This window comes from Musca domestica, unplaced genomic scaffold (genome assembly GCF_030504385.1).
Source record: "Musca domestica strain aabys unplaced genomic scaffold, Musca_domestica.polishedcontigs.V.1.1 13, whole genome shotgun sequence".
NCBI classification, from domain to species: domain Eukaryota; kingdom Metazoa; phylum Arthropoda; class Insecta; order Diptera; family Muscidae; genus Musca; species Musca domestica.
Window position 1 is genome coordinate 16138836 of NW_026712172.1, and position 13239 is coordinate 16152074.

Below are 13239 nucleotides of genomic sequence, written 5' to 3' on the forward strand. Positions count from 1 at the left end.
TTGCTGCTGGTAGTGTTAGTCGTGGTAGTAGTAGTAGTAGCCTAGCAGCGGTAGTAGCTAGCAAAATTAGTGGTAAACGACAACGATCGTTTCGTAGCCAGTCACAGTCGATAGATATGTGAGCTAACGATCGTTACGTATCTGTGTTACGTTAGAAAACGGGAATCGGATCGAATTGTGTTTCGTTTTGATTTTTTTTTACGAAAATAGAACGATCGTTGTGTTGGTTTCGTTTGAGCGGTTAACGGATTTTTTTTTTTTTGAGAGAAAAAGGAATACCAACAACGGATCGGAAGAAAAAAGAAAGAAAAACCCCTAAAATAAATCAATTATAACGTCTAACTCATCTAGTCCCGGCCAAAAGGGTTGCATTATCGTGAACGTGATCTTCAGACAACGACAACAAAACTTAAATAAAAAAGAGCGGTATCAACTAAAAACAAAACATAAGAAAATTAAAAAAAAAAACAAAAAACAAAACAAAAACATTGTAAAACCGCAAGCTCAGCAAAAAGAAAGAAGAAAAAAAACCTAGCAACATACAACAATAATTACAGTGAAATATCTCCTCCCACCACAATTTCCTCATCTCCGGACAAGAAAAACGTGAACACAACAATACTCAAATCAAGTGGAATAGCTGCTCTCTATTATTTTATTGTACTTAAGTCTCAAACGAATCCTCAAGCGCTTAATCTCCCGCTTCAAGAAGCCCCAAATGTAAATATTCTCAAAAGTTTTCATCTTCCCATTCTCAACAGCGGTGCTCACACAGCACAGTAAAGTTCTCTCCCACAATATGAGAAGAAAAACTGAGAAAAAGAAGAGCATCCTCATCATAAACTAAAAATATAATGAAAACCATACAATAACAATAATAACAGTGACATTAAATTATAATAATGATTCCTAATAATAACAGCAACAAAACAATTATCTTTTTTAATTTTTTGCACATTCACACACACAAAAGAATTGCAATGACGACTATTCTTATTCATCATACCCTGAGAAAACAACAAAAAAACACCATAATAATCATTTTTGGCACATGTGCTCCTCCTCTCTGCATTGGCAATTTAATTCTCTGTACTCAGTTATTTTTCTTTTTTGGGGAGATAGGCACGCTCAGTCATTGATATTTCCCATGCAAGTCAACGCACACACACACACACACATTGGCTCACTCAATGATGTGAAAAACACATGTTTTTGTTTTACAATGATGATATAGCGGTAAATGCATGGGGTACGGATGTCAAATGTGATGTGTGAGAGGAGATGAACACCTGAAGTGCCGGTTTTCTTATTGGAGTGCACATTTTATGTTGAGTACACACCATAGAACATCATGTTGGGTACACATCATAGAACATGTTATCGATAAAAATGATTTTAGATTTGGATGGAATTAAAGGTGGCCTGAAAAACATTTTTCAATTGATGGGAAATCATTGTGCATATTAAGAATATTGGCATGGTAGCTGCATCAAAGCTTGAGAACATTGATATATCAAAATTTGAAAAATTCTTTTTCCAAAAATAAGTAGATTTTTAAAACACGACACCAATCGAAGGTTGTTATAATAAGCATTTTTCAATAAGTTTTACAAATTTAAATAATTTTTCATTCAAAAATTTCAATTCTAAAATTGGTTTGACAGTTCATTGTCCCAGCAGCTGCGTCGATGTGAATACCTGTATTCTTCTACCATGGAATATTAGTTAGCTTAAAGCCCATTTAGACTAGGCATTTTCTAAGTCCAACTTTCTAATCCTACTTGTCTAGAATACTTTGAAATTATATAAAATGACAGCCAGCTGATATTTGGTTTAGTTCGCATACGGGCTTTTTTATACACTCCACCAGAAGTTCGTCATTCCGTTTGTAACTCATCGAAATAATAATTTTAGACCCAACAAAGTATATATATTCTTCATCAGCGTAAAATACTAAGACAATTTAGTCCTTTCCGTCCGTCCGCCTGTCCGTATGTTGTAATCACGCTAGAGTAAAAACGAATAAAGATATAAAGCTAAAATTTTGCAACGATCTGTCTTTTGTCTGCCGGCAAGTCAAGTTAGAAGATGGGCTATATCGGTCCACGATATAGTGTAGCCACCATATAACGGTACCGATATTCGGTATTTTGATGATTTTAACAATATTTCTCAATGGAATTGTCTGAAATTCTACATTGGAGTTTTTTGTGAGTATTTTACCGCCTGGAAGAGAATTATTTATAGAGGTCCACTATATCGTATAGCCCCCATATAACGATACCCCCGATATTCTGTGTTTTTGTTGATTTTAGACACATTTTTCAATGGAATTCTCTGAAATTCTACACAAGGAGTTCCTTGTGAGCATGGTACAATTAAGAGGTAAGGTAGAGCTACCAGCTGATTACAATTTGTTTCTAAGTGTGCCCGACTTCTCCCAATTTTGTGTATGTATTTATTTATTTATTTGTTTTTTTTTTTTTTTTTGAAAAACAATAACAAAATATGTTCAAAATCAATGATTGGAAGAAACACACATTGTAGGGCGCACGTTAAAATTAAGGAAATATTTACTAATGAAAGGTTGACACAAAGAATAGAGAGCGAATCACTATTGCCATATGAACTTGGAATAAGACCTGTTTCAAGAATGTGAACATGGTAAAATTAAGAAGGTAAAGTCATATTAGATAAGCATACCCATCTTTGCATTTTCTGTTATTTACCATGTCAAATTTCACTGTATAAAAACTGAGTTTCCATTTCTGAAGGTGAGAATACATAAGGCGCTTACATGGCTGGCTTCTTCGTAAAATAACAAAGGAGTTCAAGGTTGACTTATTTCGAATTTGGCCCTAGGCTCCTTTGTTAATTTTTGAAGAAGCCAGCCAATCACTTAAGCCAGCCAAATAAGCGCTTTACGTATTCCCACCTTGATTTATGTATTTACAATGGATTTATAAGTATATATTTCAAAAATGAGATGTTGCCAAACGAATAATTTTGAAAAAAAACTGTAAATATATGTTTGCATGACTTCACCTTCCTGATTCTGCCATGAATGTGAACAACTTTACTACGAAAAGCTTTTTTTCGTGATAAAAAGAAATCATAAAATTAATACATTTGTTCATGTTTTTAAGTCACATAGACCTACATTTTTATTTTTACTGTTATAACGCGAACTTATTCGGTTATCACAAATTACCAGGAGTGTAAAACTGTTAAAATTGTGGTCTCAAATTTGAAACTTTGAAAATATTGACCAAAAACTTATTTTTTTAAATGCATGAAGTCGAACACAGTATTTCAAATGCCAATGAGAACATGGTATTAGATCATTAAATAAAACCTTCTACGTATTCGCACCTTTATACTCAGATTTGTTGAAGAAAATCTTCGCTCTTCAGGGATCTGGGACTTTTTAAACCGAAATATAAACTGCATGACTCAATCAGAAAGGTTGCTTAACTTCAAAGAAACTTGAAAAATGCAACTCTGTGCTGGAGTCTTATTGTGTCAAATAGACATTTAAATGTGCAACTGTTGGCTTTGTTTATTTTTAATCTTTTTTTAACGAAATTCTTATATTCGGGAAAGACTAGCGAAACAAGAATGGAATTTCAGAGTGTAATTTTACAAGATTGAATTTTCTGTCACAGACTGTAGTTCCCATTACGAACTCTAAATACGTAATTTGAAACAATTCCGGTGAACTTCAAATACCAAATTTGAAATAATTCCGGTGAATAATGTCGCTAAAATCATCAAAATACCGAATATTGGGAGGTAGCGTTATATGGGAGCTATGCGAAAAGGTGGGCCTATATGGCCCATTTTCAATACCAAAAGTCCTGTAGACATAATACACATTTGAGTAAAATTTTATCAATCTATTTCATTTCGTTCGGAAGCTAGAGTGATTTCCACAGACGGACGGACATCGATAAATCGAAAGAGAATTTTACGCTGATCCAGAATATATATACTTTGTGGTGTCTAACATGAGTATTTCGAGGAGTTACAAACGGAATGACAAACTTTATATACCCTCCATACTATGGTGGAGGGTATAAAAAAATTGTATTTTGGGAGTAGCTTTGTTCTACCTTCTGTAATTATGCCATGATAAACTGTAATGTCTTCAAATCTCATAAGCTAAGGCAGATTTAAGGTGGTAATACATAAAGCACTTATCTGGCTGGCTTAGGCTGGAAATACATAAAGTACTTATCTGGCTGGCTCAAGTCATCGGCTGGCTACTTCGTAAATGAACAAAGAAGCCTAGGGCCAAAATCGAACTAAGTCAACCTAAAACGCCTTTGTTCCTCTACGAAGAAGCCAGCCAAACAAGCGCCTTATGTATTCCCACCTTTAATTCTAAGGGTGGAAATACATAAAGCGCACATTTGACTGGCTTAAGTCATCGGCTGGCTTCTTCGTAGATGAAAAAAGGAGTTTTAGGTTGACCTAGTTCGATTTTGGCCTTAGGCTCCTTTGTTCATTTCCAAAATAGCCAACCGATGACTTAAGTGTAGGAATACATAAAGCGCTTATCTGGCTGGCTAAAGTCTTCGGCTGACTTCTTCGGAAATGAACAAAGGAGCCTAGGGACAAAATCGAACTAAGTCAACCTAAAACTTCTTTGTTCATCTACAAAGGAGCCAGCCGATGACTTAAGCCAGCCAAATATGCGTTTTATGTATTTCCACCCTTAAGCCAGCCAGATAAGCGCCTCATGTATTCCCACCTTAATTGTCAGCTTTAACTGTTTTTTTCTCAGCTTTAACTGTTATATCTTCAAATCCCATAAACTAAGGCAGCCTTAATCTAGAAAAAAGTAATTAGTTATTTTATTTATTTTTTTTGGTTTGTTTCTTCCAAATTATGTTTTTTTGCGATAAGAACAACTGGTATTTAGTTCTGGAAGTATTATAAGTATTGTTTTCAATGCTCGATGAATACCATGCAGCCAAATTTACTGTTTTTTCAAAATCCTTTCAAATGGTGGAGGGCATTCAAAGTTTGGCCCGGCTTTTTAATTTCTTATTCATGATTTTACATAAAAAACCTACATTTTTTATTTTGACAGTTATAATGCAAACTTAATTGGCTTGTCTTTTATACCTGTTGTGTAAAATTGTTATTTTAAATTTGAAACTGTGAAAAAATTAACCAAAAACTTATTTTTTTAATGTATAAAGTCAAACACCGTAAATCAAATGCCAGTGAGAACATGGTATTAGACCATCTACTGATGCATCTACCTATATCAGTGTTGCCACCTCATGTGTAATTACACATTTTGTGTGTAATTTTTTGTGGCATGTATAGCCCATGTAATCGAGTATTTAGCACTTTAAATAATGCTAAATAAAGAAACACGCACAAATATATTTTTTTAGTTATAAATTATTATATAAATTTGATATAAAATGAATCTACGTATTTTTGGCCCATATAGTGATTTTTGTTTAAAAAAATTTCTTTTATTAAAAAAATGTTGATACTTTTTTCTATTTTTTCCCACAAATGTGTAATATCATCATACTCCGTGTGGAATATTCTTCTACCCTGCTTCTATGTATTTACACCTTAGTTCTCAGATTTACTGGAGAAAATCTTCGCTCTTCAGGGATCTGGGACTTTTTGAATCAAAATATAAACTATAATGTCTTCAAATCTTAAAAACTAAGGCAGCCTTAATTTAGAAAAAAGTAATTAGTTATTTTTTATTATTTTTTTTTCTTTTTGTTTCTTTCAAATTATGTTTTTTGCGATAAGAACAACTGGTATTTAGTTCTGGAAGTATTATATTATTTTATTTTTCAATGCTCTATGAATACTATGCAGCCAAATTTACTGTTTTTTTTACAAATTCGTTCCAAATTGTGGAGGGCAACCTAAATTTTAATTTTGACAGTTATAACGCGAATTTAATTGGCTTGTCTTTTGTAAACGCAGAGCTATCACCAATTACCTGGAGTGTAAAATTGTTGTCTCAAATTTGAAACTGTAAAAAATTAACCAAAAACTTATTTTTAAATGTATGAAGTCAAACACCGTAAATCAAATGCCAGTGAGAACATGGTATTAGACCATCTACTGATGCATCTACCTATATCAGTGTTGCCACCTCATGTGTAATTACACATTTTGTGTGTAATTTTTTGTTGCATGTAATCGAGTATTTTGCACTTTAAATAATTGCAAAACAAATTTTAGAAACACGCACAAATATATTTTTTTAGTTATAAATTATTATTTAAATTTGATATAAAATGAATCTACGTATTTTTGGCCCATATAGTGATTTTTGTTAAAAAAAAATTACTTTTATTAAACAAATGTTGATACATGTGTATTTTTTTCCCACAAATGTGTAATATTATCACACTCTGTGTGTAATATTCTTCTACCATGCTTCTATGCATTTACACCTTAGTTCTTAGATTTGGTGGAGAAAATCTTCGCTCATTTGGGATCTGGGACTTATTGAACCAAAATATAAACTATAATGTCTTCAAATCTCATAAACTAAGGCAGCCTTAATTTAGAAAAAAGTAATTAGTTATTTTTTTATTTTTTTTTTTTTTGTTTCTTTAACATTATGTTTTTTTGCGATAAGAACAACTGGTATTTAGTTCTGGAAGTATTATATTATTTTATTTTTCAATGCTCTATGAATACCATGCAGCCAAATTTACTGGTTTTTTTTTTCAAATTCGTTCCAAATTGTGGAGGGCAACCTAAATTTTAATTTTGACAGTTATAACGCGAACTTAATTTTGTAAACGCAGAGCTATCACCAATTACCTGGAGTAACAAAATTGTTGTCTCAAATTTGAAACTGTAAAAAATTAACCAGAAACCTATTTTTAAATGTATGAAGTCAAACGCCGTAAATCAAATGCCAGTGAGAACGTGGTATTAGACCATCTTCTGATGATATCAGTGTTGCCACCTCATGTGTAATAATACATATTATGTGTAATTTTTTGTGGCATGTATAGCCCATGTAATCAAGTATTTAGCACTTTAATCAATTGTAAAACAAATTTTAGAAACGAGCACAAATATATATTCTTTTAGTTATAAATTATTTTATAAATTTGATATAAAATGAATCTACGTATTTTTGGAACATATAGTGATTTTTGTTAAAAAAAATTACTTTTATTAAAAAAATGTTGATATATGTGTATTTTTTCGCACAAATGTGTAATATTATCACACTTCGTGTGTAATATTCTTCTACCATGCTTCTATGTATTTACACCTTAGTTCTCAGATTTACTGGAGAAAATCTTCGCTCTTCTGGGATCTGGCACTTTTTGAACCAAAATATAAACAGTAATGTCTTCAAATCCTATAAACTAAGGCAGCCTTAATTTAGAGAAAAGTAATTAGTTATTTTTTATTATTTTTTTTTCTTTTTTTTGTTGTTTCTTTCAAATTGTGTTTTTTTTTTTTTGCGATAAGAAAAACTGGTATTTAGTTCTGGAAGTATTATGTATTTTTTTTTTCAATGCCCGAAGAATACCATGCAGCCAAATTTACTGTTTTTTTTTTTCAAATTCGTTCCAAATTGTGGAGGGCATTCAAAGTTTGGCCCGGCTTTTTAACTTGTTATTCATGTTTTTACGTCAAAAAAAGCCTAAATTTTTATTTTGACAGTTATAACGCGAACTTAATTGGCTTGGCTTTTGTAAACGCAGAGCTATCACCAATTACCTGGAGTAAAAAATTGTTGTCTCAAAATTTGAAACTGTAAAAAATTAATCAGAAACTTATTTTTAAATGTATGAAGTCAAACGCCGTAAATCAAATGCCAGTGAGAACATGGTATTAGACCATCTACTGATGCATCTACCTATATTCTTCTACCATGCTTCTATGTATTTCCAGCCTTAGTTTTCAGATTTTTGAATCAAAAGATAAAGTGTAATGTTTTCAAATCCCATAAACTAAGGCAGCCTTAATTTAGAGAAAAGTATTTAGTTATTTTTTATTATTTTTTTTCTTTTTTTGGTTTTTTTGGTTTTTTTCTTCCAAATTATGTTTTTTTGCGATAAGAACAACTGGTATTTAGTTCTGGAAGTATTATATTATTTTTTTTTCAATGCTCTATGAATACCATGCAGCCAAATTTACTGGTGCACCCTGCATAACCTACACGCTAGTTATACAAAACAACAACAAAAAAGATCGGCTGATATGTTTGTTTTTGTGTTTTAAATGTTAAACTATGGATTATTTTTTTGTAGCTTGTGTTTCGAAATTCTCCATAACTTAAGTAAAAGTTAAGGATAGCCTTAGAGAGTTCCGTTGGGTTTTAGGCTGGAATAATTTTTGTTTGTTTATTTGCTGCGAACTTTGCCGTTGTTGTTGTTGCTATTAAAATTTGAATAAATATAACCCTGTAGAGAAATAAAACCGATTTTATTTTATTTACGTAAAAAAAACATATCTAGATTTATAAGTGTATATGTATGTATGTATATAGATTTATAAGTATGTGTGTGTGTACATTTAAATGCCAGCCAATGGCATACCACGGTTTTGTTTTCAATTCTATAGCTACTTTCTTAAGTAGAATGTTATGGGTTATTGCTGTTGTTGTTGTTGTTGGTATTTCATTATTTCGTCGTAGTGACTCTTGTTGCTGTTATTTATTTTTTCCCCCGTTTCGTTTCGTTCTTGTATAATTATTTCACAAGAATATTGAATACAGTAGAAAAAAAAAAACAGAAAAAAACAACGAGGCTAAAAGGTTAACTTCTAAATATTAATAGATTCTCTTTTTTTTTGTATTTTTTTTCAGTAAAACGGCATTAAAAAATTGTTCGTTTTGAATACTTTTTTTCTTTACTTGACAACGGAAATTTTAGTTGTCGCCTACTTTAATGGATTCCTGCCATAGTTAAAACATAGATAATATACCGACATATATGTATGAAGCATTAGCAGCAGCCATCACATTGCAGCCGTCTTCACTTCAAAGACCCACAATCCAGGGTTATATAATTCGATTATCGATCCTTTAGACAGTTAACACTGCTTTGAAATGGTAAGTGTAAAACTTTTTTTTTTAACATTTTGTATTAATTTTAATTTTTATATAGAACCGAATAATGAACCAGGTAAAAAAGCAGTAAGGGTGGAAAAACATAAAACACATATTTGGCTGGCTTAAGTCATGGGCTGGCTTCTACGTAGATGAACAAAGGAGTTTTAGGTTGACTTAGTTCGATTTTGGCCCTAGGCTCCTTTGTTAATTTCCAAAGAAGCCAGCCGATGACTTAAGCGGTCAGTCAAATAAGCGCTTTATGTATTCCCAGGCTTAAGTTCGGCCGGGCCGAACTTTGAATACCCTCCACCATTTGGAACGCATTTGACAATTAAAAAAAAAAAATAAAATAAAATTCGTTAAAAATTCTGTTGAAATATTAAAAATACCAAATGTAGCCCTCATATTAGGGTATAAACGATGACATGGACCTACATAGACAACTTTTTTCACAAGCCAGTACAATATTCAAATGTGAAACTTGAAAATAAAAATCGATAAATAATGTAGATAAAATCATCAAAATAGGGAGGTACTATTATATGGGGGCTCTACCAAAAAGTTGACCAGCACAGACAATTTTCTGTCATAGGCTGTAGTATCCATTACGAACTTCAAATACCAAATTTGAAACAATTTCGGTGAATAATGTCGCTAAAATTATCCAAATACCTAATATCGATAGGTACAGTTATATGGAGGCCATACGAAGACGTGGACCTGCCCAGACAATTTTCTGTCATAGGCTGTAGTATTCACTACGAACTTCAAATACCATATTTAAACAATTCCGATGAATAATGTCGCTAAAATCATCCAAATACCGAATATCGGGAGATTCTGTTATATGGTGGCTATATGAAGGCGTGGACCTGCACAGACAATTTTCAGTCACAGGATGCAGTATCTATTACAAACTTCAAATACCAAATTTGAAAGAATTCTAGTGAATAATGTCGCTTAAATCACTAAAATACCAAGAAGTAGCCTTATATGGGGGCTATATGAAGACATGGACCTGCACAGACAATTTTATGTCTTAGGCTGTAGTATTCATTACGAACTTCAAATACCAAATTTGAAAGAATTTCGGTGAATAATATCGCTAAAATCATCAAATTACCGAATATCGCGAGGTACCGTAATATGGGGACTATACGAAGACGTAGACTTGTACAGAAAATGTTTTGTCTAAGGTTGCAGTATCCATTACGAACTTCAGATACCAAATTTGAAACAATTCCGATAAATAATGTCGCTAAAATCAGCAAAATACCGAATATAAGGAGGTACCTTTATATGGGGGCTATACGAAGACGTAGACCTGCACAGACAATTTTCTGCCTCGTGCTGCAGTATCCATTACGAACTTCAAATAACAAATTTCAAACAATTCCTGTGAATAATGTCGCTAAAATCATAAAAATATCGAATATCAGGAGGTACCGTTATATGGGGGCTATATGAAGACGTGGACCTGCAGAGATAATTTTCTGCCTTAGGCTACAGTATCTATTACGAACTTCAAATACCAAATTTGAAACAATTCCGGTGAATAATGGCGCACAAATCATACAAATGCAGAGTATCGGGAGGTACCTTTATATGGGGGCTATAGGAAGACGTGGATCTGGACAGACAATTTCCTGTCATAGGCTGTAGTATCCATTACGAACTTCAAATACCAAATTTGAAACATTTCCGGTGAATAATGTCACTAAAATCATCAAAATACCAAATATCGGGAGGTATCGTTATATGGGGGCAATACGAAAACGTGGACCTGCACAGATAATTTTCTCTTACAGGCTGTAGTATCCATTACGAACTTCAAATACCAAATTTGAAAAGACTCCGATGAATAATGTCGCTAAAATCATCAGAATACCGAATATCGGGAGGTAACGTTACATGGGGGCTGTACGAAGACTTGGACCTGCACAGACAATTTTTTGTCTTAGGCTGTAGTATTCATTACGAACTTCAAATACCGATTTTGAGACAATTCTAGTAAATAATGTCGCCAAAATCATCAAAATACCGAATATCGGGAGGTACCGTTATGTGGGGGCTATACGAAGACGTGGACCTGTACAGACGATTTTCTGCCTGCGGTTTCAGTATCCATTACGATCTTTAAATACCAATTTATAAACAAATCCGGTGAATAATGTCGCTAAAATCAACAAAGTATCGAATATCGGGAGGTACCATTATATGGGAGCTATACGAAGCCGTGGACCTGCATAGACAATTTTCTTTCACAGGCTGTAGTATCTATTACGAACTTCAAATGCCAAATTTGAAACAATTGCGGTGAATAATGTCGCTAAAATCATCAAAATAACGAATATCGGGAGGTACCTTTATATGGGGGCTATACGAAGACGTGGACCTGCACAGACAATTTTCTGCCATAGGCCTTAGTATCTACTAGGAACTTCAAATACCAAATTTGAAACAATTCCGGTGAATAATGGCGCACAAATCATAAAAATGCAGAGTATCGGGAGGTACTTTTATATGGGGGCTATACGAAGACGTAGACCTGCACATACAATTTGCTGCCTTAGGCTGCAGTATCCGTTACGAATTTCAAATACCAAATATGAAACAATTCCGATGAATAATGTCGCTAAAATCATCAAAATACCGAATATCGGGAGGTACCATTATATGGGGGCTATATCAAATCCTGGACCTACATGACCCATTTTCAATACCAAAAGTCCTGCAGACATTATACACATTTCAGTAAAATTTTATCGACCTACTTCATTTCGTTCGGAAGCTAGAGTGATTTCCACAGGCAGACAGACGGACGGACATCGCTAAATCGACATAGAATTTTATGCTGATCAAGAATATATCTGTTTTGTGGGGTCTAAAATGTATGTTTCGCTGTGTTACCAACGGAATGACAAACTTAATATACCCTCCGTACTATGATGGACGGGGTATAAAAATGTCGGAAATAGCATCAAATTTTAGAATAAGTTTAGATTTGTTCGAGGTGGTCACCTTTGGCCTTCAAACGGCCAATGAAACCGTCACACGCTGCCCGAATATTGCTCTGCGCTATTTTGGCCCATTCCCGGTGAAACGCTTGCTTGGGGTGATCGCCACTTTGGTATTTTTTAGTGCCAACCTTGCTTTCCAAAATACTCCAGGCACAATAGTCCAACGGTTTGGTATCCGGAGATTTTGGTGGCCATTGTGCGCTGGAAATGAAGTGGGGAACCTCATTTTGTAACCATTCTGGGGTGGCGCGTGCTGAGTGCTGCGATGGTGCTGAGTCCTGCTGGAATGTCCAAGGTCTGCGGCCAATATGTTTGTGTGCCCAAGTCTTTAATACACCCCCTCCAGAATATTTTCGCGATAATATTCGGTATTTATTTCGATTAATACGAGCGGAGAGCGACCGTCGGCTGTTATGGAGGCCCACACCATTACCATGGCCGGCGCTAGAGTTCTGGAGGCCATTTGCATTTGCACATTTTCAGCTGACCTCTTTGGCAAGTAAACATGATCATTTTGTTTGTTTACAAACAGCTGGACAACGAATGTTTTCTGATCGGAGACGGTGAAAACCAAATTCGACAGTTCACCACTTTCGACCAAGCGAAGCAACTTTTTAGCTCTTTTGAGTCTATTTTTTTATTTCTGTGGCGGTGTAAGTTCTTGCACTTTTTGGAATTTCAATGGCTTTACCCCGAGCTCATTTTTCAATATTTGCCGAATTGAATATTGCGATATGTTCAGCTCACGAGCCATTTTTCGGCCACTGCCACGCGGGTTTCAAGTTGATCAAGTCGCTTTACTTTACTTTTCGAACCATTTCTGCTGATTTTGCTGTTTTCTTCCGTCCACTTCCTTGACGTCGTCGGGCTACTCAACCAGTATTACGGTAACGAGCGATGGTACGAGCCACAAAAGATTTATTCACATTTAAATGCTGAAGTGCTCTAACGATAGCCACTTGTGGTTTCCCAGCCAAATACAAAGAAATCACACTATCCCGCCTGAATTCCATCACGAATACCTTTTTTTGCTGGAAAATTCTCAGCAAAATGCTTGTGTACCCTTGTAAACAGTATAATGAGCTCTCACTAGTATAATTTTAACAGCTGTCGGGTGAGTGTCTTAGAAATGACAGCAGTCTGAAG

General features: G+C 34.1%; 1 protein-coding gene across 5 annotated transcripts in view; it reads left to right on the forward strand.

Annotated features, from left to right (window-relative positions):
* Window positions 1-7: 7 nt before the first annotated feature.
* Window positions 8-13239, forward strand: part of LOC101900402 (uncharacterized) — a 27814-nt gene continuing 14582 nt past the window's right edge. The window contains exons 1-2 of one of the 5 annotated variants that reach the window (XM_059118673.1): window positions 8-720; window positions 8828-9073. In XM_059118673.1, the coding sequence (XP_058974656.1) occupies window positions 9071-9073 (3 nt within the window). In that variant the 5' untranslated portion in view covers window positions 8-720; window positions 8828-9070. The remainder of the gene's footprint in view (window positions 721-8827; window positions 9074-13239) is intronic. The other 4 variants (XM_059118669.1, XM_059118672.1, XM_059118670.1 and 1 more) reach the window with 4 other exon arrangements.